The sequence below is a fragment of the Vespula vulgaris genome, chromosome 11 (genome assembly GCF_905475345.1).
Source record: "Vespula vulgaris chromosome 11, iyVesVulg1.1, whole genome shotgun sequence".
NCBI classification, from domain to species: Eukaryota; Metazoa; Arthropoda; class Insecta; order Hymenoptera; family Vespidae; genus Vespula; species Vespula vulgaris.
The window spans coordinates 4,329,290-4,348,722 of record NC_066596.1 but is presented as its reverse complement, the minus strand read 5'-3'; the positions used below and the strand labels follow the sequence as shown (position 1 = coordinate 4,348,722).

General features: G+C 35.8%; 1 protein-coding gene across 2 annotated transcripts in view; it reads right to left on the bottom strand.

The window, feature by feature from the left end:
- Positions 1-42: 42 nt before the first annotated feature.
- The window catches only part of LOC127067699 (HIV Tat-specific factor 1 homolog), a 38,220-nt gene continuing 18,829 nt past the window's right edge, over positions 43-19,433 (bottom strand). For both annotated transcript variants that reach the window (XM_051002954.1, XM_051002953.1), the window contains exons 4-7: positions 8,577-8,743; positions 3,944-4,130; positions 1,618-1,754; positions 43-1,206 (exon numbers count right to left, since the gene is read on the bottom strand). In XM_051002954.1, the coding sequence (XP_050858911.1) occupies positions 1,095-1,206; positions 1,618-1,754; positions 3,944-4,130; positions 8,577-8,743 (603 nt within the window). In that variant the 3' untranslated portion in view covers positions 43-1,094. The remainder of the gene's footprint in view (positions 1,207-1,617; positions 1,755-3,943; positions 4,131-8,576; positions 8,744-19,433) is intronic.

Sequence of the window (19,433 nt, the reverse complement as noted above, 5' to 3'; positions counted from 1 at the left end):
ACATCGTAATCCTTTAATAGAAAGGAATTTAAATGAGAGCGATGCGTTGGAGCATTTTATTATTAATATTATCTAAAGACAAACAATATTATCATACAATTATAATCAAACTAATGTAATAGATACATGCGATTTGTTGGCTGATTAATCTAAAACTCTTCGTATGACTGAACTGAAAATACGAAGAGGAAAAAAATTCCAAAAAGAAGGGGAATGCGCTTTCTCGTCTCGAACGTTCGAATCGAACCTAGGTCAGTCACTTCGGTTCGTTCCGTATGATCTCTTCTCGTATGCCGAAGCACGCGAAACGCGTTTCGATCAAATTGCATCGCGTAATCCGAAGAACGTCAGTAATGTAACGCTTTACATTATCCCTCGACGTTTTATAAAGTGCGGGATAGAAGTGAACTGGGCGCAGAAGTGGGGAGAGAAAAGGATTGTTCACTTTTACACTCTCCGTATTAACAAATGCTTTGTAACTCAGCAGAGCAGTTTTCTACGATCAAGAAATATCGTCGGTATTTCCGTAAGGAATGGCTTTACGTACTTTGTTAATACTAAATATAAGACTGGGCGCTCTTTAATATTTATATTACCGTATATAAACCGAACACTATTCGATTTGCAATGATAATATATTTTGTACTTGCAATGCGTCGGCTATTGATGCAACGACGATGAAAGATTTAAGGAAGGATATGGCTCGAAAAAGTTCATCGTTTTTTTTTTTATCCGCAATCGCTAACAATCTGCTCAACGACGTTGATAATAATATAGCACGACGACTTGGATATGGTAAAACGACGGAAATCACAAGCGAATTGGAACGCAAAGGAAAGAAATGCTTACTGTAGTACGATCTGTGTAAGTAGATCGATATCTTGGGGAGTGACAAAAAATAAATATCGAAGTTATTTCGCTGTGTCTTTTTTGTCGACGACTCGAGTCCTTGTCTAAAAATAATTGACCGAACAAAATCGTTGCAATTTCATATATCATCCTATATCATTTATACACCGCTTCTCTATTCCGAAGACTTCGCTTCTATTTTTTTGTTGTCGTCAACCTTTCCCTCCACCTTCTTCACCTCAAACTTAGCTTCTTCCACCTTCGCCGCCTCCTTTCTTCTCCTTTTCGTCCTCTTGCTCCAAAAACTCGTCCCATTTGTCTAATCGCGCCTCGATCTCAGCATCCGTTTCGGTAATTCTGGGAGCAAATCATAGAATTTGCAAATATAATGCGATCAATTTACAAAAATAAATGTTTCTACTTCAGGATATTTGTCCGTGACTTGTGTATAAATGAGAATAAAACATTTGGAAATATCAGACAAAGTTGTGATTTAATTGATAATTTTTCCTGCAAGCGCTTTATGGACATTTAATAATTTTTTAAGTTTGATTTAAAAATAAGATATTATGTTATTCATATGGAATAATTATTCTAAAATAAAAATAATATAAAATTTTATCTCAATGAATAATTTGCCGATTGTCGATAAAGTAAATCGCTTCGCATACCAGCTACTATAGTTAAAGTAAATATCTATATTATCAAGAGTCAAAAAATACAATATCTGCGGTTGATAAAGAAGAAATTTGCTGTTGATAAACTTACTTGTACTTAGTTTTGCCATCCCAAATTTCGGCTGATATTTTTCTTTGACTAAACCAACGTCCATTTAATAATTGAACGCAAGCTTGAGCCTCAGCAGGTTCACGAAAAGTTACCTGGGCAACTCCTTCGGGATGCCGCTACAATCACATAAATGCATTTTAATTAATATAAAGTACTTTTGTCAATTAGTATCGAAAGTAAATTACAATTAATATAATGAAGACATTTTCTGCAAGCGGTGCGTTCAGAGGGAAATGCGCGAGAAGAATATGAAATGAACATTCTTAATGCTTTTCACGAGAAGATATTATCTAAAAGTCCTAATTCCGACTTACCTAGTAATCGAAACAGCTTAAGTGGAAACAGAAGTAATTATTAAATAAGTGCGGTTTTCATCAAATGTACAGTGGTTATATCCTGACTTTATTATTAGAGAATTTTCATTAGTTTAATGCTGAAATTTAAGATAATCGTACTTCAAAAAGACAACTATGAACAATTTAAATGACTGCTTTTTTTATTCTCTCGTCATGAAGAGGAAGTAATATTTCCTTATTATTCCGAGAATTCTATAAAGTCAATCAATATATCGATTTTTAAATTGAATAACTCTTCCAATAATAAGCCAGACGCAAAAAATCGTCTTAAATTTGTTCATAATGTATCAGACACGACAATGAAATTATCTGGAAATCCTTCTTCGTACAATCAAATGAAGACCTTCGCCTTTTTTACGCCGTTCGTATTCCAAGTTCAACCTCGAGACGGTTCAAAAACGTCGCATCGAGCCAAGTTAAAAATCCGCCTCCTTGTCGCCGTCGGCCCTTGGTGATATTTTTTCGCTTCGCCTTGAACCGCAATTTATGGACCCTTCGGTTTCGAGCATTAATTTTACTGCTGGGAACACGCTCGACACGAACCTCTTTGTTCCTTTGTCGCCGTTCGGAAGTATACGACGTAGAAACCTATCGTCGTTGTGTCGTGTTTTGTCCCATCAAGCACGTTGTACTTCTCGGCCTATGTATGTACTTCATTTATTCATAACTGTAATCTTCTCGGAACGGTCAAAGACTTTACGATTAGGTCAAGAAATGTAGTATGATACTGAAACGCGAGGGAATGAAAAATGAAAGGATTGAGTTAGAGAAGAAGAGAAAAAAGAAAATTTCGATTATTCACAGTCACGAAATAATTTCGAAGCACGTGTGGCTAACCAGCGAATTTGAAGAAAGCGAAACTGGTTCAGCGTGCTCACCGCAAAGTAAATTGGCTGCAAAAGGCCGAAAGTTCTAAGGCGCGTCGTCGTTTCTTTTGAAGTCGGCGCTATTTTTCGCGCCGACCTCACGTACGAGAGACAACAACAGGGAGAGAGAAAAGACAGTAGGAAGAGAAGAGGAGAGAGGAAGGAATTCACTTTGACATTGAATAGATTCACGGTTGAGACTCGACGACTAGGGAGTGTCCCGCGGCGAATTTATGGGGTTATGTCCTTTCCCCATTCCATCTCCACCACCTCCTTCTCTAGCAAAGAATCGTTTATTTGTATCGTTCGCAAGGAGAATTTTCTATTATCCTCTTTGTACTTTCTGCTTTCACGCAGCAAAGCACATCCTTGCCGAACCGACGAAAGTTTGATCGTTTCTAAGCGATCCGTTCTATTCTAAGTTCGTTCTTCTCTTTCGAACAGTGATTCTGGCAAAGAAGCGTTCTCTCAAATCTGGGTCGTGTATACTTTTCTACTAAAATAGGAATCTTTCAATGTTCGTTTCGTTCCCAATTAACATCGGTTGCTTTGGAAACATTCGCTCATTGCAATTTCATCAAAATTCAATTAGCGGACTTTTTAATTACGAAATAATAAAAAAAAAAACAAAACAAAAAAATACTGAAAAAAGAGATACAAAAATATCGCTTCTCTCGTCGAGGAATACGAGACTGGCAATACGCGTGGTTTCGCGTAAATGAAAAAACACTCACGATCGGCTTAAATTGATTTTACGCGAATATCATTTCGTCTATTTTATTTTTACGATCGCGGAATTTTACGTCAAGCGCAGAGATAGAACGGCTAGAACAAAAATGTCATGCTAACCTTCCCGTGCGGATCCCATGGCGCCGCTTGCGTAATGGCGTCTACTCATAAAGCACAATTTGAACTTAATGCATAATTTATCGCCCTCGAGTCATAAAGAAAAAATTCACCATGCCGTACGTTAACATTAACTATGATGTTATATATTTTTTTTAGCGTGTCTGTTTTTTTCGGCTTTCATTTTTTCTATTTTCATTCAATTTCCGGTAGGAATGAATTGATGAGATTACTTACATCATATATGATAACTTTCCTAACATCCCCACACTTTTGACATTCCTGTCGAATGTCCTGCTGATACTCCAGAAGAAGAGCGACCTCTTGATCGAAGTCTTTCGGTGAGAAAAGATTTTTTATTATCACAACTCTCTCGCATTTCAGTGGTTCACCCGGCAATCGATCTGGCCTCCAATCGAATAATCTGTAACGCAAATGCACGTATACTTAGAGACCATTATAATTAATATGCTGATTATAGGATTCAATATCTCCTTCTAGGATGACCCATATTCGCATAGTTATATATGCTAATAACGAACGGAGGCTTCCAAACACCACAGCGTGCTCGAGGGAACAACATAATTCGTGAACGTCGTATCTTTGCATTACAACTGCGAAGAGGAGCACTAAGCTGCATGCATATACGTACGTGCGATAAACGCACACAACGTAACACACACGTATAGTACACGAAAACACGTTTCACAAGGGAGGTCTTGTACAATGCTTCGTGTACAAGATCGAAGGCAGTATATTCGGAAACATTAAACTAGGAGAAAGAGAGAGAGAGAGAGAGAAGAGAAGAGAAGAGAAGAGAAGAGAAGAGAAGAGAAGAGAAGAGAAGAGAAGAGAAGAGAAGAGAAGAGAAGAGAAGAGAAGAGAAGAGAGAGAGAGAGAGAGAGAGAGAGAGAGAGAGAGAGAGAGAGAGAGAGAGAGAGAGAGAGAGAGAGAGAGAGAGACGCCAGTGTAGATTCATGCACGTATATCACATATGAAAATTTATGTTTGCTACACTTAGACTCTACTTTAGTCTCGGAAACTAAAATCCTTGCGAATACGCAAGCCACGTAAGAGGAAATAATTTCACACACTGAGCCATAAATGGTTTCACAAATTTTCTTTTGCTATCTTCCTCTTTTTCTTCCTTTATTTTAACTTAGTACCTATAAATGATGTTTACGAACATTTTTCTCTTTTTAATAAAATAACCTATTATTTATTCAAATATTTATAAATCTTCGAATTCGATAGGATAAATGTTTGGTATATACCTACGTATATTCTAATGAAATGTTTGTTGTGAGTGCAACTCGCTGTCTTTTACATTCTTAAGTAAAACACCAGTTGCCTTTCGCTCAGTGTTTTTGCCAATACAAGTCACTGAGAGAGCAAGAACGCGATGAAAACGTGGTAAGAGTACGCTAGAAGTGTCCGTGTCTCGTATAAAGGCGTGAATAAATGACTACCGAGAAATAGGATGATTTTACGCCCTCGTTGAGTTTAATAAAGCATACCGTTTAACGAAAGAGACGCAACAAGAAGAGTATGATCCTTGGGAGACCTTGAATAAATACATCAAATGTTTTACACCTAACGTCACACGGTATAATAATAATTGTACTATTTGTTGACGTAATAACAGCGTTCAGAAAACATTATATATAATCTGGTAAGGAAATCTCATTGGTGAAGAAATCTGACACGATCGATTTAAAAATTCATAATCGGAATCTATGACAAACAAGATAGGGATCTATCGTGGTTCTTTTTCGATTGATTATATCTAGGAAAAATATTGAAATAAACCCAGAGATTCCTACATCTTGCGTAAGGTACATATCCCACGATAGAACTCCCGTACTCTGACTAATGAGACCCAACAATTCATAGCATCGTGTGTGGCATCTTCTTCCCAGTTGCTGCGAGCAAGATGTTTAAACGTCTATTTCCTAGGAGCCCGTAAATAAAACTGAAATGTCAGGAAAATACAGCTGGCGCCCGTATCAACTATATTTTATGTTTCTTAAAGATCTTTTTTTATTTTCACGAAATCTTTATATTCCATTGATTCTCGACGTCGGCTTCAATGGCACCATTTTTATATTGTTATATCAATATTAATATCGTCCAGAGAGGCGAAAGTCAAATGGTATAAACGAGCCGTGAGGTCGAAAATCAATTAATGGCTCATCGACCAAACGCCTTCGCGAGTAATCCCCTCTCCCTTTTCAATCGTCGAGTTTCATTAGCGGGAAGAATTATCGAACGGATATTAATATTCAGAGATTGCTGTACAGTCACTATGAATATAAAAGCTATCACATCGTCATCATCGTCATCGTCTTTCCGACGAGCACCGTCTCGCACGAAGTTAGTAATCAAAGTATTATTTTTTATTTACAAAAGAAATTAACTTAACGCCTACCAAATACTTTTACTTATGCTTCACGAATGTCGATTATGGTAATCCAAACATTATCAGTTATTTCCATATATCAATCTTCTAAGGACTACTATTTTATCAAACATTTTTTTTCTTTGATGCATCTAAAATCGTTTTGATAAATCACATATATGGGATATTTTATAGCGATGCGTTCGCAAATTAGTTATAATGTTCGAGTATGATGGGTGGATATTGATAAGACTAATTACCAATAATTGGATGCCGGGTTATTTTCATGGATGGTTTAAATTATTGCATTCATTGTAAATGCTTATAAAACATGAGTTATAACATTCATAAAATTAAAAAAAATTATTAATGGACAGAGGAAGGTGTAAAATATAAAAAGACACAATTGATAACTTAAAGATAATAACAGTACGCTCCCTTGTGAAAACGTTCGTGATCCATCGATGGTTCACGATATGAAAATTGCATTCTACGTGATATTTATGTTATGTATGATCAACTGGTAATATTATGAAGCATTTTATGATGATGTTTTATTTTAAATAAAATAACCACAACCTTTGGAATGGAAAGTTCGACATGAGTCATCGGTGGACCATGCAGCGCTCAACGTGTTAAGAAGATTAATTTCAGAACATCAATACTTTTTTTTTATCTCTTCGGATGAATCTTATCAGGCTATAAACTTTGCTTTCGTGATTATCTCTTGAACCGAAAGAGAATCAAGACTGACGTCCATGAAAATGAGATGTTCGATGGCGTGAGAACTTCAAGAAGCGATAGGGGATTTCTTGAGTACGAGCACCTATACGAAGAAAGAAAAGATGTTCAATGAGAAGGAAGGTAACAGATTTGCAAATGTCGAAAGACCGTTACTTCGAAAACTTCCGGTTAAGCTGAGGAACGAAAGAGTGGCCGCGTTGCAAATAACTGGTTTTCGCCAAGTTCAGGGCATCGAACCTTCGACATTGCTTGCCCTACGGGGCAGATAATCATTCTCGCGAACGAAGACATCAGACCAATCTGAATCTGCACAACCCATGATTACATGCTGTGTTGTGAAGAAACACCTTCGTGGTGTCTCACAACGAGGGAGGATTGAAGATCAACCTCAATTGTCCATGAAATCAGATATACCATTGAAGATAATTCTATATTGGAACCCTAGCGTTTTTTTTTTTTAGTATTTTTTTTAAAGTCTCATTTATCCAATTCAGAGAATAAGCGAGAAGAATTGTCCAATCTATCCAATTTTCATCCATCATTCTTATGGTAAAGAAAGAAAAAATCTAGGGAATCGTCCTAGACCTGAAGTAAAAATCATATAAACTAGCAATGCGAAGAGAATGACCTATTCGAGTGATCACGTTACCACACTTGTTTTCTTCGGTTACTCCTCCGCAAGAAGCAAATGTAAAGTATATATATGTAGACAGAACTTGGCTGTCTTTAGTTGATCACGCGAGAATAAGTACTTACGTACAGTCACGTTCATGATCTTGCTAGTAGAAATAAAACATGATTATACGAATGAAAATTTCTTCTTAAAAAAATAAGAACAATAATAAGAAAAGGGAAAATCTTTCACATTTAGAGAAATTTGATATCGAATCATCGATGAGGAGAAGAGAAAAGAAAAAAAGAAAGTTTTCGATACGCATCGTTTCATGCACGTTGCATCTCGGCTGCTACTGTTACTTCTGCAACAGCAGCAGAAGGGTAATCGACGTGAACAGCTGGTGCTTTTACCGGAACCGCCAACGCCAAGCAGTCTGGCTGGCACGAACGTGGTCCAAAGGCTTCGTGGTATCCGGTGCACGTGCGCGATACATCCATCCATTCGTCCTCTCCCTGTTCTGTCCCTTCTTTTCGCACACACATACAGACGTACGTACATACATACACTTCTATACCTATAGACGTACGAAAAAGGAAAGGAGATGAACGACAAGATGAAACATATCTCGATTCCCCGAGGATAGAAACGAGACCGTTTACACCGGGATGCTGTGGTCCAGCTCGTGAGATTGCTCGAGAAAAAGAGAGAAAAGGACAGAGTATGTATGTATGTCTGTGTATATGTATCAGAAGAAGAGAGAAGATGAATGAACAACTCTCGCGGATGAAAGGAAATCGTAAGGGAGAATGAGAGAGAAAGAGAGAGAGAGAGACAGGAAGAGAAAGTATTTTAATGGAAGATCGAAGCTCGCTTGAATCTTCCGATCTTTTTTTCTCGACAAAAACTCGGGTACTTGCGCACGTCCTGAAAAGATCGAAGATTTTTTTTCGAGAATGAATGATCTCTTTCCTTCGAAGTGGGACGTTGATGAGAGCTCCTTGATCGATGTTCATCAACGCTCTATCCTTCTTGTAGGAAGGTGTAGTTTAAACGTGAATTGAAATTAAATTAAAAAATTTAAACACCAAACCACAAAGTAATTTCGAACCAACCTTTCTTGGATCTTCTTCTGACGATCTTTGTCTTTCTTTTTTCGTTTTGGTTTCAATGCTGGGTCGTACTCTCCCTTCATTTGAAACTTCGCTCTTTGCACCGATAACGTTTTCCCTCTTATCTGCCAACCGTCCAGAATTTTCAATGCTAAGTCAACGGATTCCACCTGGACATAAAACAATCGGATTGTTAAATTAGAAAGTTATAAAAAAATATATGAAATCAATTAGAAAGAACGATGTCTTTCTTCTTGGGATAAAAATTAGTACCCAAATGATGCTTGCTTATATTATTGATTCCAATAGCATTAATTAATATCAAATACAAATCACGTCATTCGGAAGCAACTTGACAACGGCAACGTTAATTAATTCGTCCGTGAACGGTCATCAGGCGATTTGATAGAATCGATCGCGACGTATCTCGAACGTATGTATATGTTTTTGCGTGCACGAATGCCAATAATAATTATCACACGCTACAAAAAATGTACAGGTCGCATGCAACAGCCTGAAGTTCCTATTTATTGTACTGAAGTAATGGTCAGCGTTCATTCTCATTGCGAATGGACATCGCACGTAGAGATACGTCGATAAATTCATCGCAGATACTTACATACGATCGACTCTCTTTTTTTCTCTCTATCTCTTTTTTTCTTCTTCTATATTATGCCTGTTTCATTAAAGTCTATGTAGGCGAGAAACTATCTCTTCCATAATCCATGACATCCCACTCCGATAAATTCTATCTTTTCTTGAGGAATTCAGTAATTGAGTATATACACTATCGTGCATAATTAATCGTATGCTTTCGAAAATTATCTGAGAGGATTGCAAATGCAAAGGTTTATATTCATTAGATGAGAAAAGATTCAAAATATAGAATAGTTCGAAGAGTTTTTTAAAAAATCAGAAAGAAATAGGTTGACTAAAGATAACATAATTATTTCCACAATGATAGAACATGTAACCGATTAAAAAAGGACAAAGGAATGAAAAGGCAAAATATAATTTTATAAATTAAAACATATTAGTTTTAGGTCATTTCTAATTAGAATACGATTAATATTGATATTTTGCAAGCTTGCGATTTATATATAAAAATATCTTCTTGACATTTTCGTCTTAAAATTATTAATCTTGATAAAATTCAAAACTTATTGATAACTATGACACATTCAGGCAGCTGTGACATATTATTCAATCCTTTGGATGCCAAATCGATCGTAACCTCACGAATATAGTTTGTACAATCTGAAAATAGAAAAACGACCCAATCCTTTCGTCAGATTTATTTTCAAAATCTTCGTTGCTGGAAATCATTTCTGAAGATGACGTCATGTTCGTAGTATTACGTTAAGAACGATCGACCAAGCCGATCCTCTCGAATACATCATGATCCTTCTTGAATACATTACGATCGAATGCGAATGACGGATCCTGAGAGCTTTCACAACGCCGGATCGATCGATCGGTCGATTGATAGTATGAGTTTCTTCTGAGCAACGATCGGTATGAATTCCATCTTTGGAGAAGTAACTACTCTTCGAGAAATAAAAAAAAAGTTCACATCTTTGTATGGGAACGATGGTTAGTCATGGGTAAATAATAAACGAAGAAACCGAGAGATATTACAGATACAAGAAAAAGATACGCGATTCAGCATGATGGGAACGTCTTTTGCGTCGAATGAAAATATATGTCCCGATTTTTTTATTACGTGCAATATTGCTATTTCATTGCTTTGATAAACGTGAGATTTGCTCATAAAAGGAAGGAAAAAAAATTACAAAAGCGATAAATAATGTTTTAAATAATACAAATTTTTATTAAAACTGAATTAACTCATTGATCTGTCATTAAATAATTTTATACGAATTACACATTGATATTGCCTCGAATACAAGGCTGACATTATTTTAACTTGCTTGCTTCGCTTTTGTACCCGTTAATATATCACTCTACCTCTCCCTTTACAATGCGAGAACGAGCGTCAGAGTGACTTTAACTCTTTGAACACAAAGTTTCAAATAACGGCAAAACTAACTTCCAAACCGTCATAAAACTAAGAACGATGTATATGTACGTTCCTACTACTACGACCCAACTAAAATATGACGTAACTACTACGTACGTACTACTCAAAGGGTTAAATGTGAATACGGACATACGAAAAAGAAAACGGAATAGAAGAGGATGCTTTTCACTTTTTGCAAGTTTTTCTAGAGTGCTGTTAAGAGATATAGACGAATGAAGGAATTCTTCAGCAAGCTTTGCGAAACTGAAAAACGAGTGAGAAAAGAAAAGAGAATAATCAAAGAGAATGGGAACGCGAAGTAACGAGACGTTTAAGCTACTACCTGTTTCTTTCTCTTTCTTTCTTATCTCATATTCCGTACTTGTCTCTCACAAGACGGAGAAATGTTGTTTGGTGTTTAGCTTCGAGTCTCGCACCCAGCTTCCTTCATTTTCAAGTTCGTTTTGCATTACTAGAGAAAATAAGAGAAAGAAAGAAAGAAAGAAAGAAAGAGAGAGAGAGAAAACCGCAATGAATTAAAAGGCAAACGAAAATGCAAGAGTCTTTGTGCTTTAAACGTGACGTTCGTTTTAACGAACACCTTACAAAAACAAATGCGAAGAAAGAGTCCAAACTATTTGAATCTAATGAATATTCGCGGTCTACCGAATGATCTGAAGAGTGGGAATTTTAAATTCGATAGAATATAAACTTCAATAAAACGAGAGAAAGAAGGCATCGAATTTTTTTCTTTACTCCAAGTGCCATCAATTGCAAAATTATGTGAAACTTACGAAAGCATAGGTAAACTTTTATTTATATACATATACATATATATATACATATACACAAAATGAAACGCTTAGATCGAGAAAAATGAACGAACGAACGTTTCTTCCGTGGCTTTTTCACATTTTTCAGATGTTTTCAGATTTCTCTATATAATGCGATTCTTCATTCAACTGCGCGTGTACCGAACGTAATAATATGTAAACGAGGGATACGGAATATGCCTCGGCACGTACGTCTCCACATATCGCATGCGTTTGTATGCGTGTCTGTGAATGATGACGTAATGCCATAAAGAGACAAGTCTCCCTTGTAGCGATGACCTACAAAACACTTTTTCCAAGTATGCGGTATACATCAGAAAGACAAGAATCATGGTAGCGAAATAATCAAAAGAATAGCAAATTTGCAAACAATAAAGAAAAAAAGAACACACTATTATTTCTGACTTATAAGTCTAGAAACGTTTATTTATCTGAAAGTTCACCTTTCGTCCTATAACGAATCATTAACTATGCATTAGATCTAGATACTTTATACAAAAAAAATATAAAAAATCCTCGGAACAAGACAAACTAAATAATATCCTATTTAATTGTATACGACTTTCCTTCATTAAGAAAGAATTTATCGACATTCTTTCTTCAATCGCTAGCGGGTGATTCAATCGATTAATTAGTAATTAATCGAGCATGATCGCTCTCAATTCTATTGAGCGAATGGAATGGAAGTAGCCATTCAGTCTGCGGACAAAGATTAGATACACGAGCTATACAATTAGGCTACCAAATGGAATATGTATCAGCTGGAAAAATAAAACAGTAACTATCTGTTAGTTATTTAATTTATACGATTGCATATTCAATAACGTATGTTTTATTCGTAGAAACACCCCTTATAGAGATACGATAAAATGATCCACAAAATGGAAAAGTTGCATGTTCGCTGAACCGCTTTTTTCTACTTCTTTTTTTGTCGCTAACGTATCTATTAAATCATTTAAATCGAAGGACGTCTTCGTTTATATCTACGATAACAAGGTAATAAAAAAAATTAACGCAAAACTACAATTTTATCTTTATAAACAACTTAAATAGTCAACAACTTTAAGAGTCAATACTCGAGCGATGATTTTGAAGTTGACGGAATATCTATTTAAAATTAAAAGTAATAAGAATTATTATTAAAAAAAATTTCCCATAGTTGTCAGTAATATCAAAAAAATGTAAAATAAAATTCGATTTCAAATCCCACCCACTGGTTTATCTTCTCGTAGGCTCTTCCTCCCACGCGTGTCGGAAAGTACGAAGATATATATCGGTAAGCGTGTCTGACGAATAAAAGTTCGAACGCTTCTCTCGCTTGAATGAACCTACGCGAGATTCAAGAGAGTCTCGAGGTCTCTCCTTCCCCCACTATCAAACGACTCCTCGACGTATGGATACAAAGGTGATTCGCCGTTTTGTTTCCTCCCTTTCTTTCCTTTCGTTTTCACCATCTTTAAACGGGATATAAAGGGTTTCTTCTCTTCTCTTTCTTGCGTCTGACACGTCGCTGTTAACGCGCCCACGTTTTCTCCAACGCTATTATTTTCTGTCTCTTGGAATAATCCTACGTTCTTAGAAATAATCCATAGAAAGGGCTGAAACGTATCTCATCAACCTTTCTTATCCTATCGCGATGATCCATAGCATGAAAATGTGATAAAATTTTATGCTGATCTTTCTTTCTCAATGAAATCATTCTTTGTAAATTCATTCATATATATTCCTAGATTACGTTTATGTTGATTTCAGAAAGCTATGATAAATCTTATTAATTGAATAAAAAACGGTTAGACTTGATTATCGTGATCGCAATCTACCGATTAATAAGTGATAATTATTTATCATTACGGAAATGTACCTTGTATGAATTAAATTCATTCTTTTGTAGATTCCAGTTATACAGATAAAAATTATGACGCAATATTCTTTAATACGTAATGCGATAATAACATTAAGCTTGGATCTTCCATCAGTATTTATGCTACGCAGCTCCTGCTACGACTGATAAATAGCATCATAAATAATTTTATGATTCCATGCATGCCGGTTGACAGTGAAATTACTTCCATTCGTAGAGTTAAAATAGTGCAACGACGATTACTAAAGTGAAACTCACTTGATTAATCATAAAAATAACGTTTTCGTAATTGCTATTTCATTTTCTTCCCTCATAATTTTATTTAAGTTTTGAACTTTGGTATTGTACACCGAACAAGAATCTACGAAACAATGCGAGAGTTTCTAGCGTGTAAAGAGAACTTTATGCGATACTAGGACGATGAAACTCGACTATCAAACTACCTGAATGCGTAGGTACTTGTATATGTATGTAAAAGTTAGACAATAGGTAGTTCTAGATATATCATTGTCATCCATATATATCTTCAGATTGGCGCTTCGCCTTACAACGATATTCTCATCGAACGCAAAACCTCCTCCCATAATTACGTAAATAACGAGCGGACGGTCAATTACGGGGCAGCAGCTAGTTAACCCAAAAACGTCATGTCTGTAAACGGTACTATAAAATCAAGCGTACTTGTATATTCATTCTTCCTCTTGCATAGAAATACGTTAATAATGATCTTAAGGAAAGCTAGAATTCCTTTTATTGAATTAAAAATGATTATGTTTTTTTCTCAGATAAAGAACCATCTAAAAATAAATCACATAGTCTAGCGTGGAACAAGTGTTAATTAGTACTGTTCGTAATTGATCATAATCATAATATGATTTTAAGAAGTCAAACTAGTCCTGCCCTGGCTTTATGTCTCTCGATTAGGAATAACTGTCCACTCCAATCCTGGAATATCGGTTTGTCACCGTAATCCGGCTTTACTCCGGCGGACGTGACATTTCTCCTACTCTATCTCCTTTCCTTCTCTCTCTCTCTCTCTCTCTCTCTCTCTCTCTCTCTCTTTCTCTACTCATTTGTGAATTTATCGGTAAATTCAATCGTAAAAATTATTGATCCTAATAACGAAGTGCTTTGAAGGACATCATCATTGTGACATTTCCTTGGAAATTAATTAGGCTGTATCTATAACTATTATATATTTCGTATAATATAATTATAATTCGAATACTGCATCAATTAATAAATTGAAAAAACATTGATCGCAATCTGGTCATATGAAATGGTACACTCGAGTGACGAGACGATTATAAATCGAAATGATATTTCCAGGTTTATTGAGAAATTTACCAGTTAAACGATGACCAATCGACGGAGCAATATTTATAGAATAACGATCGAACATGCAGATGGTGAGCGATTGACCCATTCGCTATTTCTATTTGTTGTTATAAACATCGAGTAGCCGTGATTGTCAAATGCAACAAGTCATAAAACTTTTAATACGAATCAATCTAGGTGATCGCTTTTCACAAACATGCTTTTTCCGGAATATAAAAAGATAGAAAAAGAACATCTGGAAATAATCCGTTCAAAATAGAATTGAGTGTTCCTGAAGCTCGAGAACTGGTCCACTGATTAAGACGTATATGTCAACGTCAAACTACTTTCCTAACTCGATTTGCAGTGCATCATCGTTTTCTGTATTTTCAGTTGGCTCGCTTAGATCTCGCAATACAAGTTGGACCACCCAGGGAATCTCCTGGTGGTCATCTGCCTGCAGCCATTCGAGATCTCGCAGCAATTACCAAGCTACGCCTAGCACACGTTAAAGTATACTAGTGTTCAGCAAGCATACATACTCAGTGGTATAATGAAGCACCTTGATCGCCATGTAATGCCATAATCAGAATTAAGTCCACCTGTCCTTTCATTTGCTCACTTTCAATGACTACAGTAATGACGTTTCTAACTAACGTAATACGTATTTGATTGTATTCATAAAACAGCTTCAAATCTTATGAAAGATGTAATTTATAATTAACTAACTTTTCAACTTGTAACGATTGTTTACTTTGCATTAATCTGACTTCTAAAATGAATTATTTCACATATCCAAACATAATAGAACTTTCAACGTATTTATAATTAAGCGTCATTTAGAGTATTCACAATTCGTATTAAATTGAAACAACTTACGCAACGATAAGACTCTAGCGATCCTTTTATAGTTTGCATATTTCCCGCTACGTAAACACAGCCAACCAAGGTTTACCGTCTTACACGTGCACACTCGTGACTTTAAATTCGTCGTCAACGCGGTAAATTATTACCTCAAAGTTTACTGACCTTCGCGAATGCCGCAGTCATCAATGACGTCGAACGTTCGACCAAAAGAAAGATTTCTATCGCTAAAGGCAACTTTACCCCTCCCACTTCTCTATTCTCTTCTAGGGTATACAATAGATTCTTATTAAAATTCTATCGAGAAAATGTTAGCTTACCGTTCTCGTTACTCACTGACGGCCTCATTCATTAAAGCTCAAAATCTCAGTTGCTTTGTATACGATAATGAGTTTGAAGAAAGTTTTAGAAAAAACGGATTGTTCGATTATTCAATCAAGCGTAGTGTTTTAAAGAAAAGTCAACACGTCAAATTTTTAGCAGTATCATTAATAATTACGAATAATCGTTAATAAACATAAATTTTATGAATGCAAGAAAAGATACGTATACATATTTTATTGTACGTATATATTAAATCGAAATCACGTTGTTTCTTGTCGAGCTTCTTTTTTCTTCTTTCTTCACATTGAACTTCTCAGAACAGTCGCAAATGATTCTACGACAAGCTAGTCCGATAAGAACAGGAAAAGCTCAGTAGAATCCTCTTGAAGCTAACTCGAGTACTAGACTTCTGACAACTCGCCATATACGCTAATACGCGTTTTCCTAATATGTTCGCTACGGGAGAGTTAAAAAGACGTGCACGTTACTTCACTACCTGCTTTACTGTCCAAGGTTGAGCAAGATTGCTCAAGTTCAATGACAATATATTTATGTTGACACTAGCTAGATGACACCGAGCTATTTGTTTTTAAAAAAAGAAGACAAATTTGGAACTTCCCTTTTTCGTTAAAAAATATTCAAAAAAATCTTTCGATCGTCATTGATTTTATTTGGTTACAAAAGTGTGTCAATTATTCTCAATCAAGTTATTTGATCCATCTAGGAGAGAGAGAAAGAGAGGGAGAGAGAGAAAGAGACAGAGAGAGAAAGAGAGACGTCATCGATCATCGTTAACTCGAGTTGATTCACGTAATCTTGTCCGTTTTGGGTTAGCGGCACGAAATGAATAGTGACATCTCCCTCTTCCTTGCCTATCCTTGCCCCTCTCATGACAACTATAGTTAGCGAATGTCCATCATCATTACTAACTCTTGGCGCCTGCCCAAATCTCTCAGCAAATGTACATTAGGCACGAGTCGAACGCAACGAAATGTAACAAGGCAAGTCATCCGACTTGGGATGCACCCACCGCTGCGTTTACTAGAGCGATAATTTTGAATAAATAGAAGTGTGAGAGAAACAGTGAAACAAAAGTAGTGTTGAGTTCCCGTTAAAGAAATAGCTTTGAGTACCGTGACGATAAATATTTGCAGAGCTAAACGTGACTTTAAGTCTTTTATGAATTCATCAACTGTTGCTTCGTTTGAATTCGCAGAAAAATTGTTCCGAGTAAATATTATATTTGTAATCATTTCTTTCCGTAAATAAAATAGTTATTATTGCGTACAAATGTATAAAAAGAACGTATATCAAATGTACGATGTATATATATTTTTTTAATCGCAAGAGACCAAGAAATTTCTAATTAATCACACGCAATATTTTCTCATTAACTACTTTAATAATCTCGGGAATTAACCCGAGATCCATAGTTATTAATTTTTCATCGACTCGAATTATTTGTTTAAGGACACGACGATGAACTCATCGAACAACATTCTTTCCGAGAAACGATTCATTAAACTAATCGTACGATTATTCCGAACGTAGTGTAAACGCACGTTCTTCGGAATTTTTCGTGTCTCGCAATACTAGTCGTGTTCGCGATCAAATCTCTCGCTTTTCAGTGAATACCAATTTACGCAGTACTCTCTCATGACTTGACTCACAATTCATTTTTGTTAATCGAGTAACGTTTTAAACGGTATACGTATCTTTGATCTGAAAATGAGAAACTTCAATACGTCGATAGTAAAAGTGAAATCGTAGAAAACGTTGTTAGAATTTAATAGCGGAAAATAAATAAAATAGTATAATATAAAAGTTTAACGTTGCTGATAACGCACATAACACGTTCGTTATTTATCATATTCACCACGAATCCATTCGGCCTTCCAAGCAATTACAGGATCGCTGCAGGTGCCCAGCTTACTCGGGGTTAAAGAGGCACAGACAAAATGAACAAAATGACGTTAAATATATGCCGCTAAGTGCTCGTGAGCCGCAAGCGAATCGAACGTTCTTGAGAGAACGGTGCACGTGTTGCGTTTGAAACAGGTCGGTAACCACCAACCAATTTCACATAAGCTACCGAGAAATTTCTTATATTTGGATATTATACGATACGATCCATTAAAATATACCTTTTCAATACTGTCAGTGACATCGAGATATTAATACTTCGTATTAATACCTAGATATTACCCAACTACGTTTAATCAAGGAAATGAAATGGATCGGGTAATATTTAATAATAAAACCTTTAAAGATCTCCTACAAATATTGACCATATACTTTTGAAATTACGATCCGTTCAAAACCTAAATTCGATCAAAAAGGAGAAGGCAGACGTTATAACGAGCAAACTACTCAAACGAGGGAAAGTTGAAAAGCGTGTGTGATTTGCTCTTCGTTTAATGGAAAATTACGGAATATTCGACGTAATTCGATGTTAAAGTTAAAAAAAAAAAGAAAATGAAAAGTCTCACTGAAGAAAAGAAGGTGAAATTATCTGGCGATAATACACGTTATAACGTTTGCCTTGTTTCCAATCGAAAAGGTCACGACACAAGCCACTAATTTACGCCACATAAAATTCTTAACTCATCGATGAGTCAGCCAAACGCAATAACCATCGTCATCGTCTTCGTCTGGTGAATGATCTACAAGAAACCAGATGGACCAGCGTAATGGCATGGAATGAATACGTCCGATAAGATCGTCGTCCGTCCTTCGAATGAGAATGCATTGTCGAATGCTGTCGAATACGGTGAGTCGTTCTGTTTATTTTATCGATCGCTGCTGTCCTTACGTCGCATCAATTCTGATTCGAGTTTTATAAAGCTTACAATAAACGAGACATTGTTCCTATATCGCTGAATTCGAAAACTAATTTTCAAAGAATATTGTCTTATATGATTATTAAAATTACCTGTAAAATTCACCGATTCTTCTTAATTCTCTTTGTTATGCCTTAATATAATATTGGAGTTTTATCCAATTAACACGTACTAACGTTACAAAAATTAAACTAAGGCTTATCTCGTCTCGTGCGATGTTCACTCTTCTACGACGTAGCTCTAACTAACGCGATAAACAAAACATATCAAACGAAATACGGAGAAATAAAAACATCGGTCACCTTACTACGCGACGATCCACGATATACAACTCTGTCTGAATGTTTACAAATGTATGATTATCTCTCCTTCTCGCATTTATCCTTCACTTTTATTTATATATTTTTTTTTGGACGATCCGTGATAATGCTTTACACAAAACCTTCCTTGGATTTTCCCAAAGCCGGTAAGCCGGTGTGTCCAGAAAACAAAAAATTGTCTTAGAAAACGTTCACTTAACTCCGCCCCTTAACTCTTCTGAAATTATACGTTTTCCATGGTTACGTCTAATTATACTTTGGAACAACCGATGTTATATTATCACTGAGGAGTGCCTTAAGAATATACTTCGGTTTGTAATTAAAATTCCGTTTAAAATGATATGAATCATAGAAAGATATAAATATAGACTGTCTACAAAATGAAATAAAAAGAGAGAAAACAATAATTAAAAAGCGACGAGATATCGAAATGATATAATCATTATCGATATAAAGCATTTTCAGGATCGAAGAAATTGAG